The sequence below is a fragment of the Lathyrus oleraceus genome, chromosome 3 (assembly GCF_024323335.1).
Source record: "Lathyrus oleraceus cultivar Zhongwan6 chromosome 3, CAAS_Psat_ZW6_1.0, whole genome shotgun sequence".
NCBI classification, from domain to species: Eukaryota; Viridiplantae; Streptophyta; class Magnoliopsida; order Fabales; family Fabaceae; genus Lathyrus; species Lathyrus oleraceus.
In genome coordinates, this window is record NC_066581.1 from 206,630,594 (window position 1) to 206,647,279 (window position 16,686).

The 16,686-nt window shown below is 37.5% G+C and overlaps 2 protein-coding genes across 2 annotated transcripts; one reads left to right on the forward strand and one right to left on the reverse strand.

Moving 5' to 3' along the window:
• Positions 1–3,310: 3,310 nt before the first annotated feature.
• Positions 3,311–3,958, reverse strand: LOC127130448 (uncharacterized). Its single transcript, XM_051059453.1, has one exon. It carries the CDS (start codon positions 3,956–3,958, stop codon positions 3,311–3,313), a length of 648 nt encoding a protein of 215 aa, XP_050915410.1.
• Positions 3,959–7,928: 3,970 nt separating this feature from the next.
• LOC127130449 (AT-hook motif nuclear-localized protein 1) lies at positions 7,929–8,564 on the forward strand. Its single transcript, XM_051059455.1, has one exon. It carries the CDS (start codon positions 7,929–7,931, stop codon positions 8,562–8,564), a length of 636 nt encoding a protein of 211 aa, XP_050915412.1.
• The last annotated feature ends 8,122 nt before the right edge of the window (positions 8,565–16,686 follow it).

The window sequence follows — 16,686 nt, forward strand, 5'->3', positions numbered from 1 at the left end:
AATCCAAAAAATATGGGACTTTCACCAAAAATATTTAAGTATTTTTCTCTTTCATATTCTGAACAAAAATTATTTTTTGGATTAATTTTGATATTTTTCATGAATTAAATGTTTTTGTGCATATTTTTAATTGTTTAAAAATACTTTTGATTTTTCAAAAATCGTGAAGTTTTTTATCTAAGGTCCTTTGACCTAGTTTGACCTAGGATAAGTCTCTTGGCCATTTATTTGGTATTTTTGAAGAGATTTTAGGTTTTGACCAAATTAAATCACACTTTAATTCATTTTAAATTTATTTTTAATTGATTAAATGTGTAAAAACTATGTTGAGCCAATTTTATGGTCTTGTGATGTTTGACTTTCTGTTTGGGCCTTGGTCAAGGTTGATTTGACTTTTGTTGGATCAAAACCATTGGATTTGGGGGATTGATGAAATATACATTTCATCTCCCAAAATGAATGAATGGTTTTGATTTGATAAAATCCTCTCTTGATCAATTTGTGTTTCTATCTTCCCCTCTCTCTTCATCTTCATCCATATTATTTCCCATTCCCTCATTTGACCAATGAAATCTCTAATGTCTTAAGGCTAATTGGTTCATCAATGACCTTGTGTCAGACGAACCAATACAAGTATGACTAAGATAGGTCCCTCCCTCTTGATCTTTTCTTTTAGTGTGTGGTATGTTTTAGGAGTTTCGTTCTTCATACCAAATCTCTAACATGCATTAGCACCTAAATTTTTATTGCTCGTCCTCAGATAGTTGTGACTTCTACAAAAGTCCAATTACGTTTGCTTAACATATAGCTAAATTTGACCCTAGAGGCATAGAATTCTAGTAAGTGAGATTGTAAGTCTCCCATTCTTCATGGTATTATATGGAAACTTGACCTTTTTTCCTTTCATGAGAGCTAGTGGCATATTTGTGAAATTATCCAAGTTGGAGCCCTTCTCATGGAAGATGTCTTGGTTTAAGGATTCATACTTATGAATGGATGATTAAATTTTCTCCAAAGAATGACTTAATCAATAAAAAAACCATCACTAACACTTGACTAACTTTTGACTAACATTTGACGAACTCTTGTTAATATTGCTATACTTTCAAGTCATTTACTTTATGCAATTTAAATTTCAGTCATTTATCATTCAATGTCATTTACATTCCATTTAACTTGTTTCTATTTATGTCATTTTCACTTTGCTCATTTGAGCCATATCTTGTGATTGTATATATTGCTTGTGAATTTTGATTTTGTCTGTGGTCTTAGGACCTTAAATTACTTAATAATAACAAAAACCCTAAAAAATGTTCGGTGGACTATTGATCTTGATCTGAACTATTGGACTTAGGATTAGGCAACATACCTTGTTCAAAAAGGACTTGGCCAATGCCAATAGTTTGAGACCAAGTTATTGTGAACTAAGCCTTCATCTGATGCAAGCCTTGGACTTTGTTTAAATTCATCCGCTACTTTATCTTGGTGCTAATTGTTATTTTGATATTGTGTCTGATGCTTTGTTCTGAGTTGATCAAGGGATATTTCATCTGATATATGAGAACACAAAAAAGACTGATAGCTATGGGAATTGCTTGCTTGGATGTGTCTATCTTTATTTGATGCCTTGATCTTCATGATGTCTGGATTTTGCTAATTGCTTATGGTTAATTGCTTGATTCAAAGTCTAAAGGGAAAATGGGTTTTCTATATGACATTCTTGTCTATTGGATTGCATCCCATTGGTCAGACCTTTTCAACTCTTAACTTTTAATTTTATGCTTAGGTTAGCCTTTTCATCTTCTCCCACTTCTTAAATTTCAAATCTCTCCCTCTTTTCAAAAACCTTTTTTGCTTATGATTTCAAACTTGGACTTTGTTTTAATGATTAGTAACTTTGGCCTTATGCCACTGAATTTTCAAACTCTTTCTTTAATCAAAAATTTGTAAATAAACCTAACCATATTTACCTAAAATTTCAAAAGACAAAAAGAACTAACAACTTCACTCAACTTTTGGCCCTTTGTTCCTTCCTTATTAACCTTTTGTTAAAAGCAATTCACCAACTTTGAAATTGTTACCACGAACTACGAGGTTTTGATCCCTCATTTTTATGTTGGTACGTACGCACAGGTCCGAAGGTCTTGTCAAACACAAAAATATAATCAATGAATTCTTTTCCCTCCCCCACACTCTATTTCTTCTCAAACAACTTGTATACCAAACACATATGCACACATACAAAAGGGCTTCCTAGGAGTACCTAGGACACTTTGGGTGCTAACACCTTCCCTCTGTGTAACCAACCCCCTTGCCTGTAATCTTTGGCATTTTATTAGTTTTGATTTGAAAACTTCTTATCTTTGGGTTTTGTTCGTACTTTTCCCTTTTCCTTTGGAAAGAATAAAAGCACGGTGGTGACTCTGGTTTTGTTGATGTTAAGCTTATTCTTAGCTTGATGGTCATGAATTTACCGCTACAATGAGTAACAAGGGTAACTCTATTGATTTATATTTGAGCTCCTCGACTATTTCTGGAGGTAGCAATAAGCCTGAAACCATCGATGACGTCTTGAAACAACTGAAGGCCCAACTTGAAGGAATTAACCTCTTTGAGGTGTTGGAAAATACTTCATCTATGGCTATGGCATAAAAACACTATTGAAAAAACTCGATGTTCCTAATTCCCTAAGTGAGGTTGTCAATTTCTTGGTGACTTTCGGACCTTTCTTCGACCATATCATTGTTGACTTTAAGAGGAAGCATGATTCTAAAACAAAGATAACATCTAAAGTGAATGAGAGGTCGAAGGAATGGAACCTGGCTACTGAATTAGACTAGCGTGCTGAGCAATTGGAAGTAAAATTTCATCTGGAGAGTGAAGTTATTAATGCTTTGGATGCTAAGACCTTTGGCTAGAAACAAGATGTTAAGGCCTTGCAGAAGAAGGTGCAAGAGGCTGAGAGAGAAAATAACACTATCCGGGGAGTCATCCAAGTACAGATAGATAAGGAGACTCGAGTTGGGATTCAACACCTGGAAAGGTAATTATTCTCAACACTGAACTAGTCGGCTTTGCTTCCCAAATTTCTCAAACTGACTGCCGACTCAACATAGCCAAGCTTCAATTTGAAAAGTTCAGAGCTTCTTTCCCTTTCTAGGGTTGTACTTCATTTGTTATTTGCTCTGAGTATTTTTTGTTCCTTGTTAATCAACTTTTGGATCTTTTAACTCCTAGTTTTGCCCTTGCGGCATTTTGAAATTTTTAAGGCTATTTCTATTTAACCTCTTTTACTTCCAAGATTATTATTTTATTCTGCATTTATGTGTATTTCCTGCAATATAGGCATATACTGCTTTAAATACTTGACATTTATTCGCAGGATTCGACCCTCATGGGTTAATTCTTCGACTTCATATGCGTTATTTGTATACGCTTGCAGAGTTTTAAATGTCCCTTCCCAGTTTGGGGACCACTTGCCCAATGTTCTATCTTTTTGGTTTATGGGCAATATGACTTTCCACACCAAGTCTCTAGAGTTGAATGTCTTAGGCTTAACCTTTTTGTTATAATCTTTATCCACCATCTCTTTCTGTCTCATTAAGACATCTAGAGCATCGAACTTTTCATCGTCTAGCTCGATTAACTCGTCGAACATCATATCCCAATAGAATTCAGTTGGGATCCCTGCTTGTTTTTGGACCCTAACTGACTGTAAGTGGACCTCCAAAGGAAACACTGTATCATGCCCATAAACCTGTTGGAAGGGAGTGGTATTGGTTGATTCTTTAGGCGAGTTTCGACATGCCCATAGCACTTGATTTAAAGTTTTATACCACTTTCTCGGCTTTTGACCTACATGTTTTTTTATCAAACCAATTAAAATTTTATTCGCCGCTTCGAGCTGACCATTAGCCTGGGTGTAATAAGGTGTCAAAGTCAGTAACTTAAAACCCATTTTTGAGGAAAAGTCTACCACTTTGTGCCTTATAAAGACTGAGCTTTAGTCTGTGGTAATAGTTCCAGGTATTTCAAACCTATATAAAATATGACTTTGAATAAAACTAATTACCTTTTCCTGGTTGACATTTGGAAGGGGTATAACTTTTATCCATTTTGTGAAATAATCTATTCCCAGCAAAATGTATTTGTGTGCCTTAGACGAAGAGGATTTGATTTCACCAATACTATCGAATGCAAAACACTAGCAGGCACATGCTATATACCTAAGTGCTTTTGACATTCTTGGCACCCTTTGGCGAAGTCTATGAAATCCTTCAACATGGTTGGCCAATAGACCCCTAGTTGAAACAATAACCATTTCATCTTGTGGTCTGCCTAGTGAGAACAACCTGATCACCTATACACCTCATAGATTACCAAGTACGTTCCCCTCTTGCCTAGGAACTTGAGGAGAATTCCTCCAGGGGTTTTCTTCAATAGTTTGTTACCCATGATTATGTATCTTAGGGCTCAATATTTTATTTTTCTATCAGTTATTCGTGTTGGATTCCCTAGGTAAATGATGATAGGTTTTCTCCAATCATTATCTGACACTAAGTCAATGGCAAAAACTTCATATTGCGAAAGACTATCAAACTCAAAATTTCCCAAGTTTGATGGCTCCTCAAATCCATCTAACCCTCCAAGTTTTGACATTGATGATGTCTCTTTAGGATTTTCTTCTAGGGATAATATTTCCTTTATTTTAACCAATTTTTCCAACCTCTCCTTAGAGATCTTATACCCTGAGGTAATTTAGGCTAAGTCATTGGCCTCTTGATTCTCTAGTCGAGGGATGTGGTTGATCAAAACATGGTCAAAATATTTTAGCAAAGTGTTGGCTCTGACAAAGTATAACATCAGACTTTCCTTGATACATTTGTATTCTTTTTTTAATTGTCTGATCACCAACTCTGAGTCTCCCTTTATTTTGACGTCTCTTGCCCCCAAATCCAATAAAATTGAAAGTCTTGTTATCAACGCTTCATATTCGACCTCATTGTTAGAACACGACTCTTCGATCTTAAACTTGAACTTGGTTGGTATATTTTCTAAAGAAATGATAAGTATTCCCACATCGGTTCCATCTTTATGCTTGGAACCGTTGAAGTATAACTTCCAAGGCCTAGTTCCTATGTATGCTTCAATTGGCTCGACCACTAAATGGTCGACAATGAAATCTGCAACAGTCTATCCTTTTACTACTTTCAAAGGACATTAAATCAGTGAATATTCAGTAAGCACTAAGGCCCACTTTCCTACCTGACTATGCAATATAGGCTTTGATAACATGTTCTTAATAATATCAAAATGTGAGTAGACATAAACTTCCATTGTTTTATATAATGCTTCAACTTAGTACATGAGAAGTATAAGCATAAACATAATTTTTCAATCGAATTATACCTAGTTTCTGCATTTATGACAATTCGACTGAGGTAATATACACCTCTTTCGACACCATTATCATCCTCTTGGTCTAACATATTTCTTATGGTCAAATATGATGCAGATATGTAAAATTTCATACTCTTATTTCTACTTAGAGATAATAAAAGTGGAGCCTTCATCAGGTATTATTTGATGTTGTCAAAAGCCTCTTGTTGCTCACTCCCCCAAATGAAGTCGTTGTCCTTCTTGAGTCAAAGTAATGGCGATAAGGCTTGAGTCTTACTGTCACACCCCGATTTTGACCCTGATATTCATATCATTATTTCATTCATTATTTGCTCCTCATGATTTTGTTCCTCTACTATGGTACTCTTTTTTTCATAAGCATCAAGTGGTCTCCTTTTCTGTTATGGGTGCACCATGTTTACAAGGAGATTCAAGGAGGTCTCCTCTACTATGATGAACATTGTTTGATTCAAGGAGATTCCAGTGGTTTACCATGTTTTAAGGGAGAGTCATTATCATGTGAGTTTTTCAAGAGGGACCGAGCCTGGTTATCGTCGGAATCAAGCTAGTGGCCGAAGGTCATCCTTTATTTGCATGGATTTTAATAGATAATTCAAGGGAAACACAAAAGGAGTCTCGATCATGTTCTATAATTTGGTTTTGATATTGGGATTTAAATCTAAAGGGGGCATTAGGTCGAAGCTACTGATAGTCACGTGCAAACTTTATGCTTGGATCCTAAGGAAACAAATGTGCATCATGTTTTTGTTAACCGAGCGACATTCAAAGTAGGTTAAGACCATGCAAGAGAAAATAATAAGTCTTCGTTAGATCTTAATTGAAGTGGCATACAAAGGAGAAACTAGTATGTTAATTGAGGAAAATTACAAGCATTGAAAATGATACAATAAGATTAGTTGTTGGCCATTAATACTGGACCAAGCAACCAAAAAATCTAATTCGTTGTTCACTTCAAGACAAGTCCTGTTGGTGTGTCTAATAACTCTAAGAAAAGAGTTTGCCATCTCGTCCACAGTCAAAATCCTCTTTTGCATCTTGTTTTATAAAGAAAATGGAAGATAATGCTAGTTGTACAACTGATGTTTCATTTAGCAACGAGATGCCACATTTCAAGCATTGCAACAGCCAGGTAGTACGACACAACAAAGAACCTAAAAAAGGAAAGAGGCGTCGATCATCTTTAAGACTGTTGCCATTTCAATTCTCAAGCAAACTTTCAAAACGTGATACTTTTAGTATTAATGATAAAAAGGTGCCGAGCCAATTCTACCTTATCGGTACAGACAATTACAAGGAATCTATCAAGGCACTTATCAAAGGATAAGGGTGCATTTCAGGCAGTTCAATCAGATGGTTCAAGGTCCAGGAAGGGTCAACCCATTGTTCTCGATGATGATGACAGTGACGACAGCGACGATCCTCATGTTTTAGAGAAAACAAAAAACAAAGCTCCTGAATACTTGAAAGATGCTAAGATCTATTTTCCTTCAAGAGAATCCCCTGAAAAAGCTATTGAAGTTTACTCATCCTGGAATAGTTGTTGTTGTTATCAAGCCAAGTGTTGTTGGTGGATTTGAGAATGTAGAATAGGCGCACCAACATGGGAAGATGGTTGTTGTCAGTTCTGCCTTTGAAAGCAGTTTGAGTCTCTCTGCTTATACTCAGTTTCCTAGTTATCTTGAAGTTTGGAGGTTAAGTATATTCAAACTGTTAGATGCCAGTAGAACCAGTGACAAGCTCAACCACTTTTCAGCCGCCGTCACCCAGGATGAAGTACTTGCAGTTACGGTATCACCTGAAACCAATAAAAAAGGACAAGTTTAAATTTCAAAATTCACAACAACAAAAAGCAAGTTGGCAGCATATAATATAACCGTTTGAAACCCAACAACAACTCCAACACCCTCACTCAAAAAACATAATCCTGATGTAACTCCTTTAGACAGATACAAACGGTCCTAACTCCTGTTAACAAAAGCAAACTCATTAACAAGGAGTTTGTCAAAAACAGCTTTTGTTTGGTGTTTATGGTTGGGATTATTGGAATTATCATATGGAGCAACAATCAGACACTACAACTTCGATGTGGAATACATGATCAAAAAACCAGATTGTTTAGAACATGTTGTGATGGGAATCAACGATCAGTTTCCAGGTCCAACTATTTCAGCTCAAGTTGGTGACACTCTTGCCATTGCACTCACCAATAAGCTTTCTACGGAAGGAACTGCAACCTGTGGTATTTGCAGTTCAAACCTGAAGCACGCTCCCTAATCCCTAAATGGCTGGCCATAACTCTCATTCCATTATCCATTTCCATATGCTCTTTGATTTAACCATGTGGACTTGTTTCTTCATGCTTGGTTATGCCTTGAACCTGTCATGGAACATGCTAACAAACTGTCGAGCATATCAGTTCACTAACAAGGTAACAAAACCAAGAACAACTAGCAGGAAATATCAACATTGCCAAGATATCATAACTACCTGACTTTGAACATGCCAACATGCCTATCATGTACCAAATCCTTTCTTCTTTTGGTGAAGTGTTTGCAAGCACAGCTGCTGTGGATTTTACACCGCATGTGGTTACTGTTAATACCGGAGAGGATGTTGGCGGGAAGATCTTGTCATTTGCGCAGAAGAGTCCAAGAGCGATATGCATTCTTTCTGCCAATGGAGCTATCTCTAAAGTCACACTACGTCAACTCGGTTCTTCCGGTGGTGGTATTTTGACTTATGAGGGTCGGTTTGAGATCTTATCTTTGTCTGGATCATATACGGTCTCAGACACTAGCGGCATAAGAACTCGCGATGGTGGATCGAGTGTCTCACTTGCTGGTCCTGACGGCCGAGTGATCGGAGGTTCTGTTCCTGGTCTACTTACAGCTGCTGGTCCTATCCAAATTGTAGTTGGAAGTTTCACGCCAGATGCTAACAAGACGCTTAAAAAGAAGTACCAACGGGAACACACGGTGTCGTCTCCAACTTCAACTGGTCCAGAAATCATGACAGCAGCAAGACCTATCTCACAAGCAAATGCTCATGCTGAAAACTTCATGATACCGATTTTGTCTCAGTTACCCGATCATCAAAACCAGAGCTGTAATCAAACCAATGCTCCATTTTTTTCACTGCGGTAAAACAAAAAAAACGCAATTAATTACCAAAGCGTTAAAAGTCAGAAAAATTCCCAAATTAGAATTAAGACAAAAATAAGGAAGAAAGCACGAGCTCAGAATACCATTTTCGGTTTTAGCATTAACAGGGCGATTTGATTCTGAGAACATCCAAAGTGCTTTGCAGAGTTACTCTTCTGGAACATCAAAGACACCCTTTGAAACCCTAATTTGTAAAGCATAAATAGAAAACGAATCAGTGAAGGGATGGACAACGAAAAAATCGGAGGCGGAATTGAAACTTAAAAGCAAATCAAAACCCTAAATCCCAAATCAAAAAAACCGGTATTGGAAAGGAGGAGGAAGATTTAAGCTCACCTGATTCGTCGTCGCCAAAGGTGAGATTTCTTTTGTTGAGCATTTGAGTTTGAATGAGCGTCTGAGTTTGAGAGAGATTAGTTGAGGACGATTGAGCGATTTTGAGAGAGAGAGAGGGTTGGACGCGTTTGAGAGACGATTGGGTGAGGTTGAGGACGATTGAGTGAGATTGAGAGCGAAAGGGAGATTGAGATGGAAGCGGCTACGTGGTGTGAGAGAGGTTTCGTTGAGGTTGATAAGCGAAGGTTGAGGACGATGAGAGAGAGAGATTCTTTGAGTTTGATAGAGAATTCGTGAGATTGTGAGAAAGGAGACTGAAGTGTCTTCTGCTTTGGTTTCCTTATTTTCTTTTTTAAATTTATTTTAAACAGAATAAGTTTTTTGAAAAATTAAATATTTTTGTTTAAAATTCCTAGGTTATTTAGTTAATAATTGTTTTATGTTTTCAACTTATCCCCCATTGTAAACCCAACAGCCAAGCGGCTGGGTTTAATTACTGGTAGTCCAACAGACTTTTTTATTTATTTTAGTTTTTATTCTAATGTTTAATCTATTTTGGTTTATATATTTAAAGTAGCATCAAAATAATAAATAACCATGAGTTGTCTGGTGGAGAAGGGTAGTATCATAGTCTTGAGTGGGGTGGGTTCAATACTCATGTGTAGCATTTTTTTAGTATTTTATTTTCTTTTAGCATTTTATTTTCTTTTAGTATTTTATTTCTTTTAACATTTTTTGTTATGTTTATGCTTTATTATTTTCATAGTTTCATTATCATAACATAGATTTGTTTTCTTTTAATTTCATCATTCATTCAAAACCATTTTTAAACTATAAAAATCATATTTTTCTCGATTTAATATCGAGCCCTTTTTTTCACACCTTTGTAAGTCGATTGCTTTTTAAGCATCGCCATCAACCTCACATAGCTTACTCTTGGGCTTTCTTACAATGAGCCGGTTCTCTTGCACTTACACTCATATTTCGCATCATTTGTTGTTTGGGCCTGATCTAATTATTTCATGATTTTGAATCCCCATTTGACAAAATGTACCCCACTTCCCCAATGTGTATATAATGTTGTATTGTTTTATTTCTCTATTTGTTTTAGACACTAACCAAAGAGTAAAATCCACCATTTCTGAAAAAAATACAAAAATATGACTCGATCCAACATCGAGTATTTTCTCAATAAACAAATCAATTCATTTCGCCCTCCTATTCTATTCCTTTTCTTTCAAACTTTCATCAAATGCTTGATTCAACGTCAAGCCATTTTTCCTGATAAAAACTCAAAAAATATTAATTCATAGTCAAGACTTTTTCAATAAAGATGGAAGTGGAACGTGGTGTATACCACGCACTCCTGAGACTAGGATTCGAGATGTATATCTCGCCAATCCTAGCTCTCGCCATCATCCAATTTACCCACTTTGTTTTCTCAAACACTCATTCAAATATTTCTCAAACGTCCATCAATACTTGATCTAGGTCAAGTCATTTTCACAACAAAACTCAAAATACCTAATTCCTATTTAACACTTTTTCAATAAAGGTGGAAATGGAACATGGTGTATACCATGCACTCCTGAGACTAGGATTCGAGATGTATATCTCGCCAATCTTAGCTCTCGCCATCGTCTAAAATTGTCAATGCGGTTTCTTCAAACCCTTTCTCAATCAAACCTAAAAATACTTAATCTCTATTAAACACTTTTGCAAATAAAGATGGAAATGGAACATGGTGTATACCATGCACTCCTGAGGCTAGGATTCGAGATGTATATCTCGCCAATCCTAGTTCTCGCCATCACTCAAAGCACATCCAACCAATCAAACTCTTTTTCTCGCCGTCGTGCGACCAATCAAAAACCTTTTAAAATGAAAGATATATTGTCTTAAGAGATACAAAACAATGTTTCGGCCACGATTGTTGAGTAGAGATAAATGATGACGCTTTTCCGAATGTAGATTTGTAAATCCTAAACACTTAAGTACATATTGCATGACAACTCTAGGGCAGAACTTCCCCATTTCTTTTAGACCTTCCGTGCGTCTCCGATCTTGTGGCATGTCAATCCATCCTATTGCAAAGAGGTAACTGCCTAAGACTCGATTCAGCGAGTTGCGACACCTACTGCTAGGACGTGAACACATTGCCCACTCTCCTCTGACACAACTAGTGTCCTCCTTTGTAAGTCCATGTTCAGATGGCAATCCCTATGTAGCCGAACTACGGCAACTCTGATTCTCATGTTCAGATGAGATACGTAGGCACAAGATGCGATGTCTTGCCGAGTTAGACTGACAACTAACAACTAATCTTTGTTTGTTTTCGCCCTCGTTGTGATCGAGACCTTCCCTTTCTCTTGCCCTAGTTGCAATCGAGACTTTTGTTCCCGTTAGTTAGTTTGAACTACGTTTTGCTCTGATTCTCATTCCCGATGAGATACGTAGGCATAAGACGCGATGTCTTAGCGAGCACACTTATCCTTAACCCTTAGTTAGCCGAGCTACGAAGACTCTGATTCTCATATTCAGATGAGATACGTATGCAGTGGATGCGACATCCGTGCGAGTCATTCTCTTTGACCCTTTCTTTTAGTAAATAGTACATTAGATAAACACACACCCTTTAGGCAAGAACAACAAGAGTGGATCCCGTAGAGTACTACGGATGCGTAGGGGGGCTAATACCTTCCCTTCGTATAATCGACTCCCGAACCCAAGATTTGGTTGCGAGACCTTGTCTTTTCCTTTCCTCTCTTCAGGTTTACTTCGAGCGTTTCCTTTCCCTCCTTTGGGATAAATAACGCACAGTGGCGACTCTCCTGTCACTTCTTTCTCGCCGGTTGTTTTTTTCGCACCTTTGTATTTTTCAGGTTGCGACACTTACCACTTAAATTGGAGATAAATCTTCTCAGGAAATTTATTTTCCCCAACAAAGACTATAGTTGCTTCTTTGTCGAAGGGGGCTTGAGATCGACAATGGATTTCATCTTCTTATGATTTATCTTGATGCCTTTCTTATGCACCACAAATCCCAAGAAGTCCCATGCACTAACACATAAAGAAAATTTTAATGGATTCATCTTCAATCCATATTTTTGTATCCTTAGGAAGGATTGTCGAAGATGGCCTAGATGGCCATCCCCTGACTAAGATTTTATGATTATATTATCGATATATACTTGCATGAAAGTCTTGATGAAGTCATGAAACATGAAATTCATTTCTCTTTGGTAAGTTACACCATCATTTTTCAGGCCAAAGGGCATCACGACCCATTCATAAGTTTCTAATTTCCCCGGGCATCAAAACGCCGTCTTAGATACGTCTTATTTCGCTATAAAAATTTGATTACAACCGGAGTAACCATCCAACATGTTTAAATATTCATGGCTTGCGGATGAATTGACTAGCATTTCCTCCACAGGCATTGGTTACTCATTCTTAGGTGTAGCATTGTTTAAGTCCCTAAAATCTATGCAGATTCTCAGAGTCCCATTCTTCTCTATAATCAGAACTATATTAGTTAACCATTCGACATACCTGGATGTTCTTATGAACTTGCTCCTGAGCAGCCTCTTGATCTCCTCCTTGATATTTGACATTATTTCTGGTGCAAACCTCTTAGACAGTTGTTTCACTGGCTTCTTTCCTGGCGGAATCGGTAGCTTCAGTTCCCATATATATCGACTCAGACTTGGCATTTTGTTGTAGCCCTAAGCAAAGCAGTATTTAAACTCTTTGAGCAGCATGACCACCTTTTATTTCATGCATGCTTCAATTTTGGAGTTGATGTATGTTGGCATTTTCACTACCCCGTTGCCCAAATCTATCTTCTCTAAGGGGTCATGGGCCTGCATTTTCTTCTTAGTTTCTTGTGGGTCTTTTTCAAACCTCAAAGGCTCGTTGTCGCATATACAATCGAGCCTCCGACTTTTTGAAGTTGTTGCCCAGCCTTTTGGGCCACCTCTTTTATTTGCATAGCTTTCGACATTGGCTTTGCAAGCCATATTTTGCAAACTATCAGCCTTCGAGGCCGACTTTAATCGATTCTCGACCATATATTCTGAAATTCAAGCCAATTATTTGACCTCAGCAGTCATCCTCTTTTACCATTGTCCACTTTGTAGGGGGCAGACTTTCTCCCTCGACAGGCTGACTCTCTTCCTGTTCTTTGTCCCATATGAACCCATAGTTGGGGTGTAGGTTCAGGGAGTAATTTGACTTATTATGGGTGATGTAGACATCCTCCGCTATGTAGCATGGAGGAATTTTTGCTAGATTTCTGTCAAAATCCTTCTTTCCGACCTTCCAAACTTCGGCTTTGTAATAATTATGGTCGGCTTCTATGTTCTCGACAATGTTATCCTCTTACCAGATGGCCACCCTCTGGTACAACGACGATGGCACCGCAACTATGTCATAAATCCACTCAGGAACGAGAATAAGGTTGCAATTTACGTTGGATGTTATTACTTGAAGCTAGCGGAAATATACTTGAATGTATCGCACGCTCGAACATACAACAGAGTCGCCATCGAGCTTTATTTATTCCCGAAGGAAAGGGAAAACATCGATAAAACCCGGGGGAAAGAGATATACTGGGTAAGGAAGTCAGTTATACAAGGGGGAGGTATTAACACCCCTAACATCCATGGTACTCCATGGGAACCATTTTGATTGTTCTCGCTCGAATAGGTGTTATATCTAAGATCACTCGCAAAAGAATAAGGGAAAAGGAAGGGAAATAGATAAAGTGCTCAGTGATGATTAGGGCCCTCATGCCTACATATCCTCATAGTGCAATAAGGAATTCAGGGCTCCGTAGTTCAAAGAACTAGTGGTGGGAGATGAAAAGAATTATGATAAAGGTATGGTTTAAACCAAAGGATAGTGTTTTGTACTCCAACAAGGGGTGAAATATGAACCCAAAAGTAAAGTGGCTTTTACTGATACGTGGGCTAGCATGGCTGCTGCTATAAGGTAATGCCAAAAACATGGTGAATTAAATGTTTGGGGATGATCCAAACAGCTCTTGGTTCATAATATGACGCAAGATGGAGCGTAAAGGGATAATGTATTTGGCTCAAAGATAACTGGTATATCACGTGAAGTGAACAAAGGTAGAATATGAATGCATTATGGAGATGAACGGAATGAAGTGACCAAAGTCACAGAATTGAACATTTGGTAACAAGTGACTAAATAAGTGTAGTTTGAAACCGAATGTGAAAGTGTATTGGAATCCATAGGAGAAATGGAATTTGTACCATAGATGGAACACAATGTTAACCAATACATGGACTAGCATGGCTGCCACTATCTGATATTTAGCCAAAAAAGAAGGAATTAAATATCTGGGTATGAGCCAAACAACTCTAGATACAAATGAGGAGTGCCACTATATCATCCTAAAAGGGTATATATGGATATCCAAAGAAAGTTATATTTCGGTGTCAAAGAATTAGTGTGTCACTGGGGTGACTGGTTTATGATCGAAGGCAGATAATAGATCATAAAAGATATGAATGGCTCCCTAAGGCGTAGAGAAGAAGAATAAATAAGTATGCTCGCGGAGGATTCAAACCCTCGTGCCTACGTATTCTCATCGTGCAATGAGAAAATCAGAGCAATCGTAGTTCATCCTACTATGGCTGAAACAAAAGGGAACGAGATTGATGTGCCAGGGTATATTACCCTTCAAGGCTGAAAAAGGAGTGTCAGGGTTTATCGCCTTCAAGGTATGGTATCACTACCAGAGTTTACAACTGATGATGTCAAGGAATTGAATTGCCAAGGTTTAGTACCTACAGGGAAAATAGAATCAAATGCCAGAGTCTATGACTCTCAGGGCTAAGAACTGAATCGAATAGCCAAGGTTTAACACCTCACAAGGCAACGAGAAACATATGCCAGAGTTTATGAATCTCAAGGTAAAGATTGAATTAAATAACCAAGGTTTAACACCTCTCAAGATAAAGCAGTAGTGTTAGAGTCCAAGACTCTCAGGGCAAAGAGTTGAATTACCAAGGTTTATTACCTTATAAGGCTAAGAACAATGCCAAGGTTTAACACCTTACAAGGCAAAGAATGTGCCAAATGTTTACCACCTTCTAAGCAAAGAATTGATTGGAGGAGGGTGCACAACTGCAAGTTGCTAATAGCAAAAGATACTCCACTATTGGGGTGTTGAAAGCTTGATATTCGCTTGAATAAGAAGACTTGCCAATTGTATGATTCAAATTGCACTAAAGTCTATGAACAAAGGCGAATACCTTGAGCAACTGGGTCATTCGTCCCATACTCGAGAATACTCTAGACAAGGATAGGAATTCTCCACTCTCATCATTCTTTGTTTCTTAAGGCTCGTAGCGTGCAACTCAAATCAAAATTAACAAGTTGTTGTCAGGAGATCCTACGTGTTGATCTTATTGATGTAGTGGAAGAAGACTTGACAATCATGTAATTCAAATTGTGATAAAGTCTATTAATAAAGGTGAATACAATGAGCCATAGGCCAAACATCTTGCACCCAAAGATATCCAGAATGAGTGTAGGAAAGCTCCAGTCTCATTCCCTCTCTATTGCTTAAGGCTCGTGCCACACACTTTGAATTATGATCGACAAGGGTTGATACCTTTACAGTGCTTGAGAAGTAGTCCACTTTGCTATCTATGCTTGACTGATGTTGACTTGAAGTCTTGATCTTTCGTTTGAACCTTGAGTTCTTGAGCTCTAGAGTTTCAGCGTATCCACAATAGCTTGAGCATAATGAACTTGCCATATCAAGTGATCAAGGGTATTTTGATCACTTGAAATAGGCTTGGGGCTTACAGCCCACGATTACAAAGGATTTGGTTGACCAAAGTGACTTTTGGTCAACACTAATCATTGGGGTTAATAATAGTTGAAACTATGTATAATAATGTCCTATTTAATTAATCAACTAAAATAAAAGTCTGACAAATCTAAGCAAGGCCCTTAAATTAAGGGATCATATAAAAAAATCAAGATTTTGAAACCTAAAGGGCAAAGTGCTCAATATGTCAAAAAATTGATTAATTAAGAAAATAGTTTCTAAAACAACTACTACTCAAACTAGTCAAGCCTAATTACCTAAGTATTCTAATATGGCCTAGTTAAGATTTAAAATCAATTAAATTCTAAGACCTAATTAAGCCCCTAAATTTCTACTTAATCTAACATGGGAATTTTAATTAAACTAATTAAAATCTAATTAGTAAATTAATCAAGGTTAATTCTAATTAGATTTAATCAATTTTTATTCAAATTAAACTATATCAAGATTTAAAATCCTATTCTAATTCTAGTATCTTATAAAACCTAACTAGACTAATTCTAATTTGATCTTAAACCCAATAATCCAAACCTAATCTAATCAAACTTATATAATTAAACAAAAGGCTACAATATAATGGGCCCTGAGATGGGGAAAGGGTGCAGGCCCATGGAGTCAAAAGGAAGGGTCTGAAACTCGTATTAGGGGGTTCTTGATGGAAATGGTCCTCTTGGGACCTAGGCCCAAACGTCCAAGCTTGGAAATTGCAAGGGACCGAGTCTTCACTTTTCCATGTCCTGCATATGAGCTGTAGCAAAACATGGAGGAAGCGCTTATTTCAAATAAGCAGTCACAACCCGGTTCGGCAGGCTTCTGCAACGCATAGTTAGATATTGGATGTCGGCGTCTTCTAATCATCATCGTCGTGCGCGTTTGAACACGGAGTGGTAATTGAAGCAT

Coding starts and splice junctions, on each gene's coding strand:
- LOC127130448 (XM_051059453.1), bottom strand. CDS start 3,958: ATGGGTTTTAAGTTACTGACTTTGACACCTTATTACACCCAGGCTAAT.
- LOC127130449 (XM_051059455.1), top strand. CDS start 7,929: ATGCCTATCATGTACCAAATCCTTTCTTCTTTTGGTGAAGTGTTTGCA.